The following is a 19,462-nucleotide window of genomic DNA, read 5'->3' as shown; positions in this document are numbered from 1 at the left end:
AGGGTAGCCTTGGCAACCAAGCACAGCAATCCGATTGGCTGAAGGAGAGAAAACAAAGCACAGACACTCCATCCTCCTTTTTCTCTTTCTCTCTCCTTCCAGCTTCAGCTGCACACAGGTGCAGCTACAGGCAAGGCATGGAGGACAATCCCAGAGTTTGGGGAAGGGGGGGGGGGAGAAGCTGTCACTTTCACAGGCTGATGTGGGTATGGTGGGGATGTATGTTATTGCTGCTGCTGGTGGAATGGCTTTCCCAACCAGCAGAACTGAAATAGATCAGCGCTGGTGTCCAAAACATTTGTGTGTCCCTCCAAATGGCTGCACAATGCCACCCAATAATTTCAGCCCTGCAATGTGACAGGGGAGCCTGAGGTTGTGGTGCTGCCACTGGGGCAGCCGCTTGGCTTGAGTCAAGCCTCACTTGTGTCTGACCTACACGAGTTGCTTAGGCTTGTGAAAGGGACAGCAAGTTCCTTTCTCTTGCTCCCCAAACTCAAGGGATGTGGCTTTTGGTTCCTCTCGCAAAGAAGGCATTTGCTTTAAAGTGGGCTTCCTGACCAGGCTGAATAAAGCTCTGCCACAGGTCACAAATCCAGGGTGCGATGTTTGGGTGATTTATTTTATAAAATTTATGTACCACCTGATTGTAAAACAAAAACCTCAAAACAGTTTAAAACCAGGCAGAGGAGATTGATATGCCACACCCACACCCAAAGCCTACCAGCTCCAGCTTTTAGTGGTGGGCAGAATCACGTGCATTTCCTAACACAGTAGTTGAAGGGCAATATTATTATTCCCTTTTGCCTTTCTCCAAGAGGGCATGTGGCCATCTGCTGGGTCATGGCCAGCCTCCCCTGACTGGCCCTCCTTTGTGTCAGTTGGGCCAACTGACACTTTACACCCAGTGTATCTTAGTATGGTTTTCAACTGCTGCAATGCTGCTCTCTCTCTGCCCACCCTATCTGAATCATGACTGCAGTGCACAGCACTGGATGGATGTAGTGCATTGCTTCCCTGCCACGGTCTAGAAAATCCTTCTGTGGCTGCGAAATTACCTCTGGGGGAATCCCTCATTATTCTGTAGTTTTGAGGCTGCAACCAGAGTGAAGCTTTTCCTGGCCTGGATTTGTGTGCTGTGTTGCTGCCAGCCTGTCTTAATTACTGTAATCCTCCTGGTGTAACAGCTGGAGGTTGGGGGAGAAGAGAAAGTCATGATGTTTTCTAAGAGTTATGTTTTTCTCTTTTTAAAAAAAAGCCTGTTGCCATACTTATACTCACAGAAATTGAGGGTGCTTTTTCTCTCACACGTGCATAAAGAAATTAATTTTTTGTAAGGGTCACTCAAGCGAGCATCATCTAAAAGCATAGTATATTTTATTCTTCTTCAGATGTACTGCTTTGCTTCATGCAAACAGATGCAAATGCAGTTGGTGAAGCATTAATGGCAATGCTTGCAATTGATCGTGTGGTGCAATGGGTCAGTGCATCTGACTGTTAACCAGAAAGTTGGTGGTTCAAGTCCACCCGGGGATGGTTGTGGGCAGGATTCCTGCATTGCAGGAATGACCCTAGGGATGCATTCCAACTCTATAAATTCTAAGACGTCTTAAAGACTGGTGATAGATCAATGAAGTGTACAAACAATATTTATTTATTACATTTATACACCACTTCTATCTTCCTAGGAGTTTAAGGTGGTTCTCCTCCTCCCTATTTCATCCTCACAACAACCCTGTGAGGTTGATTAGGCAAAGACGGTCACTGGTCCAAGGTCACCCAGTGAACTTCATGACTAGTGGGGGATTTGAACCCTAGTCTCCCAGGTCATAGCCAAACACACTAACCATTTACAGTTTATGCCTGTCAGAACTGATTTACTCTTCAATGCTTAACTTTGTATTAATTTTTGAGCCATGTCTTTGAGGGGTTTATCTATTCCACTGTCAGCACTAACAATGCATCTTTGAATTTTTGCCAGAAAGGAGAAATGAATCCCTCTTCCAGCAATAACAGGGTTATTCTGTTTCTCATCTCAAGGCAAGTTCTTGACCTTAGATACAGCTGGAGAAACAAGCAAAAATAACCAACAATGCAGCCACCCTAGCCTTGACTCAGTGGTTCTGGATCCTGCATTTGTTTTTATACACGCCATGCTCTCTAATTTGTCTGCACATTTTGGATGGAAAATAGTTCAAATAGTCATATTTTGAAGATTGATTGGCAAGTGCCTGAATCTCTTAAGGGCTGGATTACAGGGTGAGCTTACCACAAAGAGTGACTTCTTATAAAGGCTCCACATACCACTGAAGAAAGGTTGCATTCAGATGAACAAAGGCAAAAACCAAACGGATCCAAAAGGAGGGCTTGACTCTCCTGCCAAGGTTATCCGGGACAGCACCCCCTGATTTATAAGCATTCATCAAAGCTTCTACAAATGATCACAAGAGAGTCCCATATAGGATTGTAGCATATTTTAAAATTAAAGAACACAAAAATGACCACAATAATATGGCTACATTCAATGTTAATGGCCTCATTTCACTGTTTAAAATTATTGCTGCTGTGTTGTCTACAGAATATAAATTAGCCTTCCCCAACCCAGTGCCCTCCAGCTGTTTTAGGCTTGTTGTTGTTCAGTCGTTCAGTCGTGTCCGACTCTTCGTGACCCCATGGACCAGAGCACGCCAGGCACGCCTATCCTTCACTGCCTCTCGCAGTTTGGCCAAACTCATGTTAGTAGCTTCGAGAACACCGTCCAACCATCTCATCCTCTGTCGTCCCTTCTCCTTGTGCCCTCCATCTTTCCCAACATCAGGGTCTTTCTAGGGAGTCTTCTCTTCTCATGAGGTGGCCAAAGTACTGGAGCCTCAACTTCAGGATCTGTCCTTCTAGTAAGCACTCAGGGCTGATTTCTTTGAGAATGGATAGGTTTGATCTTCTTGCAGTCCATGGGACTCTCAAGAGTCTCCTCCAGCACCATAATTCAAAGTTTTAGGCTACAACTCCTAAAAGCCACTGTCAGCATAGACAGCTCAGCTAGGGGTAATTAGAGTATGGGCAGGCAGGTTTAAACTTTTATTCTAATACAAATGGGACAAGAGGAGACCTATGGACTCTATGCTCACTTGGTTGCTAACTGCATGTTCTTCCAAGGCACAAAGGTCACCAAGGTTGGAGTGCCGGCGGCAGAGGTCCTCTGCAGCAGGCTTGGCCAGGAACTACCTCTCCCATTAGGCACATCCAGCTGGAGCCAATGGAAATTTGGTCTACACCAGGCATGGCCAAACTTGGCCCTCCAGCTGTTTTGGGATTACTACTCCCTTCATCCCTAGCTAACAGGACCAATGGTCAGGGATGATGGGAATTGTAGTCCCAAAACAGCTGGAGGGCCAAGTTTGGCCATGCCTGGTCTACACTAACTGACCATGGCTCTACAGGATTTTAGGAAGGGGTCTTTCTTAGTCCTACCTAGAAATGCCAGGAGTAGAACCTGGGTCCTTTTGCATAAGAAACTATGTTCTGCTTCTCCTCCCCTCTTCATATGTTCTCAAGCCCACAAAATATTAGATTGTAAACATCTCACACAGAGACCTGTCTTCATACATTATGCAAAGTAAGGGGTGAGCAGATTTCAGGCTTACAGAATCTGCTTTTTTCCCACTAGAATCCCAAGATCTACCAACCAGAACCAGATGCAAAAGACATGCAGTTAGAATTAAAGGGCAGGGTACTTCTGAGCATATTCTAAGCCAACAAGTTTGGTTTCACTACCAGAACTGAACTGATCTCACCAGAGTTTCACACAGAACTCCAGTGCTGCACAGGTTTCTTCATTTCAGGCAGCCTTATATAGGTGGAATAAATATTTTTGTTAAAACTCTTTACCATTGAGGCTATCCATCACCTCATTCTTGCCAAGTTTGGCTTCTAGCAGTCTGACTTTCCTCCAAAGGCACATTTCTCCATTGTCTCCCAAGACAGACAGATTCCAACAATATTGACTTTAGTTGCCCTATGTACTTTTGCCCTTCAAACTTTTCTTTTATTCAGTATTAGTTGTTGGTAACCTTATAATAGTTTGCTTTTGATAATTTTATGTTCCTGCTTTTTCAACAAGGTGTTATTTGTCCTGATGCCCTTTTCATACATATTGTACATGTTATGCAAAAATAAATAAATACGAGAAACACCTTCTCTTACCAATCTACTACAAATCGACCATCTAGTAGATCCCAATCTATCCACCCCTTCTCTATAGCACTTTGATAGTGGCTATAGTAGCATTTATATAGTGGCACCATTTATTTAGCTAACAAGTTTTCATATACTTTTTAAAACCTACTTATATATTAGAAAACAACAATCAAAGCAGCGATAGTGTTAATAGTAATAATAGCAACAAGGTAAAGGTAAAGGGTAAAGGACCCCTGGATGGTTAAAGTCCAGTCAAAGGAGACTGTATGGGATGTGGCGAAGGAGCCAGGAGCCAGCGTTTGTCCAGACAGCTTTCCAGGGCATGACTAAACCGCTTCCATCACATTGTAATGGAAAATCCCAGGTGTGGAACTGCCCAAGCACCTGGCCCTTGGGGATAAGCCCACTGGTTTCTGTGGAGTTAAATAAAATAAGTCCAGCCACTGAAGCAAAGGACAAAACAGGGTTTATTATTGCGCAATAGGTTACAGTAAAACTGCACACCGAGAGCAGCGTTACAAGAACTTTAAAACTCCTACCATATCCCAGAATACAGTTTGGAAACATCATTACTACATCACTAAAACATCATCACTACATCACGGAAGGGGAGGGTTATACATGATTAACATATAGGAAAAACAGAGCAATATCAGGGAGATAGCCTGAACAAATGTGAATGGGTGTTAAGTATTGGCAAGGATATCTTGAGCACTTATCTGGGAGAGAACATGGGATTCTGGTTGAGGGATATTAGCCCAGTGGCTTCCTGAAGCACCCAGAGATTAACTGCTGAGGGCATTTCCCTGTATAGTGGTCTCTCGCCTACTGGATCATGGCAGAGAGATGGGTTCCCTTAAGAGCATCACTCCGTACCCCAATGAGTTTACTCGGGAGGATACTTTGCTTAGGTGACACCCCCCCCCTCGTAGTAGCAACATCGTTATGGAAACCATAGCGCACAGAAACGTTGTCTACCTTCCCACCGCAGTGGTACCTATTTATCTATTGCACTGGCATGCTTTTGAACTGCCAGGTTGGCAGAAGCTAGAACAAAGCCACAAGCTCACCCTGTCGCGCGCGGATTCGAACTGCCGACCTTCTGATCGGCAAGCCCAAGAGGCTCAGTGGTTTAGACCACACCACCACCCGCGCCAGCAACAAGATGGGTCATCTGTCATGCATGCTTTAGTTGAGATTCCTGCATTGCAGGGGTTTGGACTAAATGACCTTTGGGATCCCTTCCATCATGATTCTAAGAGCTAACTCTCCAGATCTGCAAGGAACAGCAGGAGGCTCGATTGACTATCTCTGCACAAACAGCCCTTCCAAAGGCACCCTCACACGTGGCCGCTCAGCTGAGAGCGCGCAGGGCGCAGCTAAGCCGCTTCGCGTTCCCCTTTCAAACCCTTGCGTCCCCAATCGGCAGCAAGTACTTCCCGTCGCTGTTCCGAGCCTATTGGCGACAGGGACGCCATGCAGGGACGGGACCGGGAGCGCGGGCCAATGGGAGGCCCGGCAGGGGAGGGCCCTCTCCGCACGCCTTCTGCGGGGTCAGGCGGCAAAGGAGGATCGCGGCGATGGCTCCGAGCAAGGAATGCGGGACGGAAGGAAGCCTCGGCCGCGGGGTCCGCAAAGGCATCCGGGCTGTGCTGCTCGGGCCGCCTGGGGCGGGGAAGGGGACCCAGGTGAGGGGACCCAGGCGTCCGGGATTCCCAGCCCCCTCCCCTCCTGCCCTTTTCTTTCTCCCGTTTGGCTGTGGAGGGTCCAGCATCCGCCCTGCGTGGTCCCCAGTCGACCCTCTTTGCCCCTTCCCCGCTTCCTCAGAGAGTCCGGGATTCCGAGGCTGTGCAGGGACTCCTATGAGAGAGCCATGTTTGCAGTCTGCACCCCCTTTCCAGCGTAGAACATTTCCCGGAAACATTTTTATTCCAGCAAGTCCCCCCCCCCCAATGAATAGGACTTTGCCGCAAGTTCCTGCATTGTAGGGCTTTGGTACTACTTTAAACGTAACTGCCGAGTTTTTTGTTTAGTTTTGAGTAAAACTTTCATAGCCAGGAGGAGCTGTTGGGAAGAGGAGATTTATTTATTTAGTGCTTCTCCCCCTTCTCATTAAATCCCCACAACAACCCTATGAGGTGGGTAGACTAGACTGGGAGGCAAGGACCGGCCCAAGGTCACCCAGTGAGTGAGCTTCATGGCTGAGCAGGGATTTGAAGCCTGGGCTCCCAAGACCTAGTCTGAAACTAACCACTACACAACACATGCCCATACTCTGAAAGAAGGAAAAGGGTGTGTGAAGCTCAATATCTCTGGAGACTTTTTTCTATCCCATGTTGTGGAGGGAGGTTTGCTTTCTGTGGAAGATGTGCAGCCTCAGATGTTGCAGCCTATGGTAAGCCGCTGAATTTAAAGCTGGGGTGTCAAAACCAGAAAGGTATTTGGAGTAGGACTTTATTTGCTGTGTGAATAAACCATCTCTCTCTTCTTTGCCCCAACTAATCTACGTTCTGCTCTGTTGCAAGGCAAGCAGCTTGCCCTTTGTACAGTGCTGGTGGAGCACTATCACATGTCTGAAATAATTTCTTGCAAAACTGGCTTTCAGCTGCCTGCCTGTCTAAAAACCATCAGCATTCTTTAGTGTATAAAAACTCTGGGCCTGGGCAAAGTAGTGTGCCCTGAAGGAACGGCTGCCCTGCTGCAAGAAGTGAACAAATTACTAAAGCCTCTTGTGAGGCTAGAGTGCCTCACTCAGAGGAGGTTGTCATCTGTGTATGTGCTCACTGCTTTGACTTTACTTCCTTCCTGTCAGGCTCCCCCATATCTGCATTGGATGCCACTTGATCACACCTGATAGCTCAATTATTGCTGTCAGTCGACTGATCCTTGGTGTCTCTGCATGAGTCAGTGGTCTGGACTTGCCTCCTTCCAGTCATTCCCAAAAGGAAAAGGAAAATGCCTGTATGAGTGAAGTGGGCTTCCCATTTTTAATGCAGGAGGGTGTGTGCTTCAGTTATCAACAATTTAGGAAACATGTTAACATATCTGATCATAGCAGAAGAAGGACTTTCACTCTGATGTGTTTGAGGGGCAGGGGAGTTCAAAGTTGGGAAAACAAACTTGTTCTCCATATTCCAGAGGGCAGGACCAAAACCAAGGGGTGGAAATTTAAGGGGGAAAGATTTAACTACACTTTTGGAGAGACTTCCTAAGAGGAATGCTTTGGGAAGTGGCAGGCTCTCCTTCACTGGAGGTATATAAGCAGGTGCTGTACATCTGCCAGTCACAAATGAAGTAGTTGCATCCTGCATTGAAAAGCAGTTGGACTAGATTGACCTTCAGAGGTTGTTGGACCACAGCTCCCATCATCCCCAGATAGCTTAGTAGTCGGTGGTCAGAAGTGGTGGGAGTTTGTAGTCCAGCAACGTATGGAGACAGTTGAAAAGCATTGGACTAGGTGACCTCCTAGGTCTCTACTGGTACTGTGACTCAATTAATCCTAAAATCCAGAATAAATTATCCAGAGCTGTTCTAGGGCTATCTTTGCCTTCCCTTACTTGCTTCTTGGCTCTTATTGGGGTTTCCCTTTCTTCCCTCACACACTCATCCTGCATCCCTTTCTCACTAGCAATCTCTCACACCACTGAGTCAATCAGTTTATTCCCAAAGCAATTCTTATAATCCAGGCTTCCTTCTTCCAACAGGGGAAGGGCCATAGTAGAGCATCTGTGCATGCAGGAGGTCCCAGGTTCAATCTCCAGCATCTCCACATAGGGCTGGGAGAGAACAAAGTTAGATGGACTCGGTGGTCCAACTTTCGCTGCAGGCTTTAGTGCAGAAAGTACATTCACACACCTGGCACAGTAAAGCTTCTACCGTATTGTGGTGGTCATGTGAACATATTTTCTATGTAATTCAATTATATGCACCAAAATTATTTCCTACAGTTACTGCTCTGTGAATTCCCACCAAAAGTTTCCTTTGTTCTTTCCCGTGCAGGCCCCTCGGCTAGCTGAGGCCTATTGTGTGTGTCACTTGGCGACAGGTGACATGTTGAGAGCTATGGTGGCTCTGGCTCGCAACTGGGCAAAAAGCTGAAGCAGACGATGGATGCTGGAAAGCTGGTAGGTACAGAGGGGTCATTGCCACTGAGCCATTCCCTTTGGCCATATCCTTTAAATAGCTTCTGTGGTTTTGAAAACAGCTCTGTAAATTGAGTATTGGCACCAGCTTATGCTGTAATGATGTTCTTTGGCCTCTGATTTATGTGACTGAGAATTGGAAACGATTTGGAAATGGTGGTGTGCTGAACGTGTCCACGGAGTTTTGGAGTTGAGCACAGAACCTCTGTGGACACGTTCAGCACACCACCTGGTGGAGTCGTGTCACACATTGCCCTGGGCATGGATTTTGATTTATGAACTGGTTGCAGGGAGTGAAGCGTGGTGTTCCAATTGCATTGCCTTTTTTTCTTTTTTGTTCAAGTAGTTTTCCTGGCGAAAGAGATTTGAGTGCCTCTTTACTTTCTCCCTTTAAAATTTTCATTGTACAGTTTGGATTTCATGACTGCTGTGATAAAAGCAGCCTAGCTTACATACTAGGAAGAATTGGTGGGAAACAAATGTTTTCTGTCTTCCTTTCCATCCATCTCCATCCTTTCCTGGTCAATGTGTGAAATGTTTCATGTCTAAACCTTAAGGAAATAAAAATAATAAAATAAAAATTGTCTAGTAGCACCTTATAGACCAACTAGTTTGTTCTGGTATAAGCTTTTGTGTGCATGCACACTTCAGATACACTGAGCAGAAGTCACCAGACCCTTATATATAGTAGGAAGGTGGGGTGGGGTATTTATCAGAGGGGTATACTAGAACAAACTTAGTTGGTCCATAAGGTGCTACTAGACAATTTTTTATTTTTATTATTTTTATTTGACTGTGTCAGACCAACATGGTTACCTACTTTAATGCAATGACATTATTTGAAGCAACAAAAAATATTTGAACCAGCAATAGTCTAGGCTAGCCTGGTCCCTCCAGATGTTTGGACCTCTACATCTGTCAGCCCCAGTCAAAAATCAGAAGGGTACCAGGTTGGCAAAGGCACCTCTGTCCATTTCACTTAGCTTATCTTCCTGCTGTTTGACCTTTTAAAAAGAATACTTTGGATCAAAGTGTATGTATTCCAGTCTTATGCCAGCAGCTGAACTGATGAAGATCCCTTTTTGCCCTCTCTGTTTGCTTTGTAGACATCTTTAGACCAAGACTTGGTGTCTAGGACCACAGTCCTAACCTCACTTAGGACTGTGAGCCCTATTGAATCAAACAGGATTTACTTCTTCGTTAACATGGTTAGGGTTGCATGTGGATGGCTTCTTCTGTTTGCCTGCATTTTGTTGTGTCATAGGTGGTGGCCTTCCAAACAAGACTTTGTTCAGAGTTACAGTTTTAGAGCATGACTGTGATGGATAATGCTGATCTGTTCCGTTCAAGCCGCCACTGTGATTATCACTGGCCTAAGACACCCAAGAGCACTGTGTGCATGGCTGGATATTCCAGATAATGTGTTTTTTTACCTGGAGCCAATAAGCTGCGTTGACTGCACACCACACCAGGTCTTGAGATGGGAGATAACAGTAGCTTTTTCATTACTGAGGACTATATCAGGCTGCACAATTTCTGTGCCGTGGTGCACTTTGAATAGAGAGGGCTTGCAATTGTGGGGATGTTGCTTTTGTTCTGTGGTTCCTCTTTTGAAATCAAAGGTGCAATATTGCACTAGCCGTTGCATAAACTGGGATATCCTGAGTGCAACACAATGTCTTAAAGCTATCCTTTCTGCCTTCTTGTTTCTGATCCTTTAGTGTGTTTGCACTTCTTGTTTCAAACTTACTTTATAGCCGCAAGGACTTATTGGAAGAAAAAAATATTGTGGGTAGGTTAAGCATGTTTGACATGCTGGTGACACGGTATCAAGATTTCATTTTCTTCTCTCTCTTTCTCTCTCCCCCACCCCCCATCCCACTCCAAATTGTAAGGTGAGTGATGAAATGGTGGTGGAGCTGATTGACAAGAACCTGGAGACGCCTTCCTGCAAGAATGGTTTCCTTTTGGATGGGTTTCCTCGCACAGTGCGACAAGCTGAGATGGTACGTGATTCCCAATGCCTGCCCTTGGATCTTCTAAGACTGGGGATAAGAGTTTCCAGGAGTGCCGCTGCATTCGTCTGTGGCAGCAGAACCAACCAAGTGCATTGTGGCACTTTAAAGATTTATTGTGGCAGAAGCTTGCATGGGCTACTGCCCACTTCATCCGATGAAGTGTTATCCAGAGTTCAGGTGTGTGTGGAACTGTAACACTTGAGGATAAATGAAATGAAATGAAAAGCAGAAAAGTATGTATGTTATTAATATTGACTATTAACCAACCAACAAAACAGTTGCTGATGGTGCAGACATCCTGCTCTTGGTTAATACATGTTGTGTGATTTTAAAATTGTTTGTCCTGGTGTAGCCCATGACCAATGGCATCAAACCTCTTGATGAATTGTTTCACAATGCAGTCCCCTTTTGAAATTTCTTTGCTCCACCATAGCTTCCTTAAGGTCAGTTATGTAGGATGGTAGCTAAGTAATTTCTACCCATAGAACTTACTTAAGCTGGTCATGTCCATTAATTTCAACGAGCCTAGGCTGAATAGGACAAATATTGGATGGAACACAGTACTGGGAGGTTGAATGTTCCCCTGCTGGTTTTTTGTATATTTCCATTTCTGATATCAGGTTTGCATCCGTTTCTTCTTTTCTGTTGAGCCTGGCTGTGTAGAATGCAGAAGAGCATTGCTGCCAGAGGACGACATGTAGCAAACTGGAAGATGAACAAGTGAATGAACCTTTGACATTACAAGTTACTGTGACTGTGTTGCTAGAGTAGAAACAGGGACAGAGCTGGCATCTGGGTTTGCCACCAGGTCTGGACCCTGGCAACACTATTGTACAAAGGATATTTATCACAGTGCATGTGTTAATTGGCTTGTCAATGCCCAGGATGTCTTTGTTATCTGCAACAACTTAATTTTCTGAATGGTCACTGTTAATGACATACGGTACTTATGCCTTTCACTTCATTTTGACCTCACTGCTGGCAAAGACCACACTCCCTTCCCCAGCAATCACGAGTTACAACTAAGGACAGTGCTTCTGCATCTGATGAAGTAGGTTGCAAACTACAAAAGGGAGCTATTTTGTAACTCCCTACAGTAAAGTGGGAGGAGGTGTGTATTCTGTTTGGAAAAATGTGGGCGCATAGATGGAGATCATTATCTTGGATTGGCTCAGTTTGGGTTCCATTGCTGAGCTCCAAGCCTGCTGAGGTTCCAGCTGCCTTCATTTTTCTTGTTTCAGAGGAGACTTTCTTAGGCCTGAATCCACTCATTCTGTGCATTTTAAAAAGTAGTTCTTCTTTCCATTCTCTTAAAATGCTGCAGCTGGATGAGCTCATGGAAAAGAGAAAAGAGAAACTAGATTCTGTCATTGAATTCAGTGTTGCTGACTCCTTACTCATCCGGAGAATCACTGGACGGTAACTGCCACTTCCTTTGGGGGGAAAGGGGGCGGGGGTTCCATATGCTGAGCCACTCAGAAAAGCTAGGTGCTCCATGTTACAACCTTTGTAAAACAAAACTAGGAGTGCAGTGTTGTGCAGTGTGTAGGGAGCAGATAGGTCTTGCTTGCAGTGCTAATGAGAATTACCTTACAAGGAAATCCTATGTTGAATGTGTTCTGTTCACTCCCCCCATTAAAGTTTATGTTTTTGTTCTGTATATTCTACAGCAGGGGTCACCAACCTTTTTAAGCCTGTGGGTACATTGGAGTTTTTGAGTGAGTGTCATGGGTACAATCTCTTCCGGCCACTTATCTCTCCCCTCCTGCAAATCTAACACACACACACACCACAAGAGACAGAAAGAGAGAAGGGAGCTGGTTAAAAGTTGGATCCAGTAGCGTTGAAAAACACATAAAGCTGAAGGAGGAAGTGGGATAGAGTGTCAACCCTCCAGCTTCCTCCTTCCGCTCCATGTACAACCTCCACTAGCCCTGCTTACCATCTCATAACGGAAGAGGCAGTGACACCTTTGCACCCATGGGCACCGCATTGGCAACTCCCATTCTGGAGAACAGGTCCCAAGGCACTGTCTGAGGGCACATGATGCATTCTGCAATGTTGTTTTCTGAAGCTGATGGGAGCAGGATTCCCACCAACATCTGGAGTGCCACAGGTTCCCTGCCTCTGCTGTGGTGTCCCCCCCCCCCCCGTTTAAAACTTATTTCACAGCTATACATTGAGCCTAAGAGGGTTTTAAGTATGGTTAGTCTGAATGGAGGAATCCTGTGTTGTCATCTTGTGTTCTCTGATGGAAGAAAGGTGGGATATAAATACAGTGGTCTCTATCCAAGGACTGACCACCTGTTTAGATTCACTGATGCTGCAGCATCAGCCCTAATGCCTGATCCAAATGCTTGTAGTCTTAGTTCTGAAGAAAATTCTTCTCCATAACTCCTCCCCTTGACCTGCTCTGAAATGCACTCGACTGACTGCTGTGGTCTCTTTCAGGCTCATCCACCCAGCAAGTGGCCGCTCATACCATGAGGAATTCAATCCTCCTAAGGTCCACATGAAGGATGATGTATGTAACCTTCCCATTTTGATCTTCCCTTTTGCAGTTTAATTGAATCAGAAGTGCAGATCCGAACATAACTCTAGCTTCTGCAAAATTGTTGGGTTGCATGGGAGGGGTTATCCAAAGCAGAACCTGTGGGACTGTTTCACTCAACCAGAGCCTGGCCAGTGTCTTGCAGCGGTGGGGGCAAGTATTTGACTCCTGCCTTTCTGGCTGTGAAAGACTGCTTGAAACATCTAGGCAACATCTCAGTATCCAAAGGGAAGACTGAAATACTATTTCCACTGGTTGAATGAGTAGAATAGTTTTTGGTCCCTTCCAATGGTTAGCAGCATCAGAATAAATTAAACAAAATACTTAAAAACATGCAAAATGAGAGGACAGAATTCTGCCCCCCCCCTTTAATGCAAAGTGCCCTAGGCAGAGTTTGCATCCCAGCATTCTCTGCCACAGTACAAGGAATCATGGGGGACACCTCCTAAGTTGGATAGTTTAGGTACTTGGAACACCAGATATCTTGGGCCGGCTCTGATGGGAACTGGAATAGCACCTGAGATTTCCTGGGAGTCATCAAGCTAGTAGCATCAGGTTTTAAGCTTGCTAAGACTTTTTACAGTTCTCGGGTCTTGCAGTATCCTGAAGTTTTGGTGCTTTTGGCCTCCTATGATGATGCATCTCCACCTCAAGGTAGCTCACATAGTTCCCCTCCAAATGTTTTTGGCTCCCCCAGTCAGCATGGTCAGTGTTCAGAGGTGACATGGGTGTTGCTGTCCAAATCACTAGCTGCCCCTGCTTTTATGTCTTGCTCTTGGTTAGGTCACCGGGGAGCCCTTGATACGCCGGTCAGATGACAATGAAGGAGCTTTGAAGACTCGTCTGCAGGCCTACCACACCCAGACGTTGCCGCTGGTTAACTACTATAGCAGGCGTGGGATCCATACGGCTGTGGATGCTTCCCAGTCCCCTGATGTGGTTTTTGCCAGCATCCTAGCAGCTTTCTCAAAAGCAACATGTAAGACCTGGTTATGTTTGTTTAGGGCTCTCCTGTCTGATGCTTCCTTCTCCTTTCCTGTCTTCTGGGGTCTGCAAGATAAAGCTCTGTAGGAGAGGTGCCAAGCTGCCAGGGAGGAAGGCTGTTTATATACTGTCCATTAAACGGAAATGCCGCGCTTTCTCCGATTTGTATGCATATATTTTTTGAAGAGCTTGTGGGCTGTGTGCAGGTAGCCTGCAGGGGGCGCAGCGGCTTCACGCTCCACTTTCTGGAACCTGGGAACTAGGCTGCTGCGCCTGTTCAGTCAAAAGTGAAAGCGCTCTGCTACTCATCTTGGCGACAGGGTTAAACTGGAAAATTGCTGCCGCTTCTCCTGTTCCACCTACATGTCGGGTTGCCTGGTGCGATGTTGTAGGAGTTCTGAAGGTCACAAACTAGCAGCCGTGGGCGGGAAGCAAAGTTGCTGGCTGGCCTTGTCCTGAGTCCTTGGCGCTAAAACTACAGGAAATTAAATGCCATGTCAGCTAAAGAGAGGGGGTGTGCAAAAGCAGCACAGATGTGTGCACCTGTGTGAAGAGACATGGGCACATCCTGTTCTTCCATGGGCCAAGTGGAAACTCTACAACCAGCACATCACTGGAGGTGCGGTGCATATCCCATACTTCTACAACTTCATGACGGAAGCCTGAAATAGGAAGCCCATATGTGGAAGCATCTACTCTGCATAACTTCTTCAGGCTTGAGAATTCTGCATTTGTGTGTGTGCTTGTGGCTTAGTGTATTAATGTACAAGCCATAACTTGCATAAGATGGCAAAATGAGGACTGGTTTGACAAGGTGAGATTGCAGACGGAGGGTTCCTAGGCTTTGTGGTGAATTGTGCCACCATGGGGTAATGGTGCAAGACAATCAGCACTCCCTCCCATTTACCTTCCTCTGGCAGGTTAGCAGCGGCACCAGAATGTGGGCCAGATTGCATTCGTGGTGGAGAAACCGAAAACCCACTTAACAATGGTCTGGCAGAGCCTGGATGCTGTTGCCCTGTATTCCTGGCACACTTAATTTATTCGTGAGAATTGACTTTGTATCCCGCCAAGGCAGCCTTTTTCAACCTGGTGCCCTCCAGATGGTGTGGACTGCAACTCTCAGCATGGCTGGAACTGATGCGAGTTGTACTCCAAAATAACATGGAGGCAGGGGGCACCAGGCTGGGAGTGACCCTGTTCTTGCCTTTCAATGAGGTGATATGGAAATGGAGCTCCTGCTCTCCCTTTTGCAATCTTGCTTTGAAGCAGCCTTGTTCTCATTCAAACTTGACCTGCCTCTGTGATATCCTTGAGATGCACTTGAGTTTTCTTGAGACAAGCGGCAATGTTGGTGGTGGTGTGGGGGCGGGGCGGCGGCGGCGGGGAGGAAAATCTGATTTCAAAATGTGCTTCCATCTGTGGGGCCCATCATGCCAGCTTACAGCTATGTTGCTTGCCTTCACCTGGCTCTTGTGACTGCCAGGGTCTTTTCCTGTGTTGCTGCAACACAATAAAGGTGCAAATTCTAGTATGCGTGGATGTTGCTGCCTACCTCTGGGGTCACATTTATATCTGCCAGTTAGCCTCACAACCTTCAAGCTCTCTTGTCCTTGTGTATGTGTAGCTGACTTGATAGAGTGCCCTTGGCAGCTGGGTGGGTGGGTGGGAAGTCATTGTGCCTGTCCACTGACCTGTGTCCTTGTCTTTTCCCACTTCTCTCTTTTTATCCTTCCTTTAATTGTTCTTAAATGCATTTTTGCTCCCAAATGACTCTTCTGAAAGACCTGTGCTTCTCTTTTGATTAAATAGGCTGAAATAGTATTTCACTGTGCAAGAAACGCAGCAGTGTGGAGAACACTTTAACCCATTGAACTGCAGAGTATATTGGGAAGCATTTTGCAGCTTTGAAAAAAGAAAATTCACAATGGAAATTATGTAGTTTAGTCGAAAATATTTGCCTGTTTGATGGCCTGATAACAGTCCTGAAATCTAAATTGCCTTGTCTCACTATATTATCTGAAGGCTCTGGGGAGACATACCATTCTCACCCCTCAATTTTTTTTGTTTTTGTTTTTGTAATGTGTATCTCAGAACTGATGTTTGATGGTATTTTCTCATGGGATTCAAAAGAATGGGACATGATTACACCTTCTCAAAATGGTGATTCATTGGAAAGGGAATCTCTTTCCAAGAGGAGGCCCATTTCACAGAATTTGTGATTTTAAAAAGACCCATGCATCCCATGGGGTTGCAGCCCTTTCCCATTTGCGACCAACCTATGGCTGCTCACGCCTTAATCTCTTATCCCAACAGAGAACTCTACTTAGTGCTTAGGTTTCTGGGGGCACAGATTGCGTGCTTTGCTTGGAGACGGATGCAACTGAATCAAGCTTGCAAATCACCTGGTCCGAGGCTTGCTTTTGTTGCTGTCTCTGAGACACTGATGGTGCCTTGTTAGTTTAAGATTATGAACAATCCCTTGAGCCTAAGCAGCTTTGGTCTGTACACTGGGAATCCTTTGAGGCCTTCTAAAGGAAGGCCACTATAATCTAATAGTGAAGGGAGAGCTAGTTTTCCTGTAGGGGATGGAGGAGGTTTTATTAAGAGAGCCTAAGAACAAGAACTTCCCAACAAGGACAGGCCAGTCCATTTAGCTCCATTGCAGCTGCCAGTCTGTTCGCCACCCACCATCATCCTTAATGCTCTTTTGTTTTAATTTGCATTGCAAACTACCCTGGGATAAATATTATGAAGGGCAATACCCCAAGCCCCTCCTCCTTGATTTCTTATCCCCTCTCTGTCTGCCATAAAGAAGTACAGTATTCATTTTGAGTTCTTAAGGACCATTTCTCTTTTTTTATATTTTGTCTTCATTTCAGCCGCATGAATCCAGGAGGTGGACGAGACAGGACAGAACACCATCGAGTGCTGCATGTTCATCACCCTCACCCTTTTGCCCTCAAGGCAAGGGGGCAAAGGAAGGGAGGGCAAGGAAAGGGGCAGGAAGCTCAAGTGGTAACTTGACAGGAATTCTGTTTTAAGAAAGTCAAACCAAAATTTAGGGAGGAAAATGTGTACTGTATTGTGTTGAAATGGGCTTGTAAAGGCTGGATATCACCATAGCTCTGACTCTAGACAGTTGCATTGTAAAAATTTAACTTGGCAGGGAGGGGAAGCTATCTTGGACCCAGTTGCTTTTCCTGGGATGGTCCCAGTGATTTAGGAAGTTCACTGGAGGCGCAGCACAGAAATCAACAGACTATGCACTGCAAGAAATCCGCTCAAAGGCTTCTCTAAGCCCAGGCGTTCCAGCTGTACACAAGTCCTTGTTTCTGCTGTGCCTTTTCTCCACGTAGCCTCCACTTGGGGTGGACAATTTTGGCCTCGGGTATAACGGCTCTTTCAATCACTCCCGCTGCAGAGATGCTGCAGAATTCCTGCATCAGCAATTGGCATCTGAAGTTGTCACCTTCTGGATGGGGCAGTGCTGCCTGCTTTACTGTTCAGAGTAGTATTCACTTAAATACTGAAAGACCAGAACCAAGAACACTCCCCCTGCCCTCAAATAACTGCAGCTTCCAGTTCTTTTACTTGCCATCCTTTTAGGGCCCACCTGCTGCTTCAATAAAATGGCTGTCACTTTTGTAACTGAACAATTTTGTCCCTTGATTTTGGGTGTGGGGAACTGTGGGAGGCTGGTTGCAGCAATAGGCTCAAGTTCTTTGTGACATGTTTTTCTTGCAAAGTCTCAGGTCCTGCATAGGCTTCAGGGAAGATTTAAACCCCGATAGTAACCTGAACCCTGAAGAGAGAAACCAAAAGGATAAACCACAGTCAGCTTTGTTCTAAGTTGGGTGTGGGGCAGGGAAGGAAGTAATGATACTTCAAAGAGAAAATTTTAACTTGGGGCTTGCAGATAGCAAGGTCTGTGATCTTAGCTGTGGACAGGACAGGACTTGTCAAGTGTCCATGTTTGTCTGTGTTTCACTTTCAGTGGTGGAGGTATTGATGTTCTGAATAGCGGTGGCTGTGGATCGCCAGACAGGGAGAGCACTGTTGCACACAGGTCCTACTTGTGGGCTTCCCAAAGGCGTCTGGTTGGCCACTGTGAGAAAAGAATGCTGGACACTTGTAGCACACCTGTAGAAGCTAGGAATTGGACTCTTCCCCACCTGACAGCTTGATCAGTGGGATTTTATTTCTTCTTTTTATAAAGTCTCCCTAAGTTCAACCTCATCTTCGTTCATTCTACTGGAGTAGGGTGCTAAAAATTTACAAACTGAGATTTTCAGTTGACTAATCAACTGCCCATTAATTTAAATAAATGCAGATTATCAATACATAAATTTAGATCTCTTTTTGAGATACTTAATGGTGTTCAAGTGACCAAGATTTCGTATTAATTTTTTAAATTTTATTTTGTTTGATTACATTTCTTACCATGATGCATCTCCCCCTCCTATGCTTTTAGCAGAAAGCCATCAGGACAAAATTTTAAAGAAGTGAAGCTTTCCCCAACACATCCATCCCCATACAAGGAAAAGCTCCATTCAGGTTGGCCCATGGAGTGTCTGGATTTGTGGCTGAAGAAGAGAAATGGCATATGCATTGCATTAAACGTCCATATTGATTTTTATTTGTATTGCTGCCTGTATCTCTTTTATAAAATGCAATATATAAGAAATAAAGGAAGCAATACAAATACAATTAAAAACCATATGGCATTTAGCACAGCATATTACACTTGCTAAAACGACCAGAAAAATCATTAAGCAATCTGACTAGACCTTCAGCGATTTTCAAGTGGTCTGTGGGGAAAGGTATCTGAAGAAGTGTGCATGCACATGAAAGCTCATACCAAGAACAAACTTAGTTGGTCTCTAAGGTGCTACTGGAAAGAATTTTTTATTTTGTTTTGACTGTGGCAGACCAACACGGCTACCCACCTGTAACTGTGGGGAAAGGGTTTTGCAACAACTGCACTAAACACCTTCCAGAAGTATTGTGAGACCTCCGTATTGGAGTAGACCTTCAGGGCTCAGCTTACACTGGAAAATGGTGGGAATTTTCTTACTGAAATAAGTGAAAACTTAATTCTGCCTTTTTGCTGCCTGCTCAGAACCTAAAGGGTTGGGTTTGGTAGTGCAAGAAGCAATATTTGCCCAAATATCCCCTTGTATATGTGTGTCTCCCAGGCACAAGGTTGCTTCCATGCAGTTTCCTCTGGGACTCGTGGTTTATTCATTATTACAGAAAGTCCCCCACTGGGCTGGGGGCTGCAAGTCTATAACCCGAGGCTGGAGACTGAAGCTGAATGGTAGAACATGCTTGAAGACCTTTCTGCAAACTTGATTCCATGTATCTGTTAGGTGTCCAGATCTTACGAGTTCTAGTGAAAAAACAAGTGATGTTTGAACAGATGAACAGGGAGCTGCTCACCCAGGAAAGTAGATGCAAACTCTAGGGTTCACCTTGTAGTTCCCAGAGAGAGAGAGAAATGCACCTTCTGTCATAATAGGTCCCCAGTTCCTTGATTCCTGCTGGTGTTTCTGGTGCAGAGCAAGTGTTTC

At 45.5% G+C, this 19,462-nt stretch overlaps 1 protein-coding gene across 1 annotated transcript; it reads left to right on the top strand.

Annotated features, from left to right (window-relative positions):
- The first annotated feature begins 5,708 nt into the window (after positions 1 to 5,708).
- Positions 5,709 to 17,545, top strand: AK2 (adenylate kinase 2). The gene is given in 8 exon segments (XM_033157571.1): positions 5,709 to 5,882; positions 8,194 to 8,260; positions 8,263 to 8,318; positions 10,232 to 10,342; positions 11,679 to 11,773; positions 12,806 to 12,878; positions 13,689 to 13,884; positions 16,772 to 17,545. Coding segments are annotated over 8 exon segments (714 nt in total). The 5' UTR covers positions 5,709 to 5,774; the 3' UTR covers positions 16,780 to 17,545.
- The last annotated feature ends 1,917 nt before the right edge of the window (positions 17,546 to 19,462 follow it).

This window comes from Lacerta agilis, chromosome 8 (assembly GCF_009819535.1).
Source record: "Lacerta agilis isolate rLacAgi1 chromosome 8, rLacAgi1.pri, whole genome shotgun sequence".
In the NCBI taxonomy this organism is placed as follows: Eukaryota; Metazoa; Chordata; class Lepidosauria; order Squamata; family Lacertidae; genus Lacerta; species Lacerta agilis.
The sequence above is the reverse complement of the archived record's forward strand: the minus strand, read 5'-3'. Positions and strand labels throughout refer to the sequence as shown.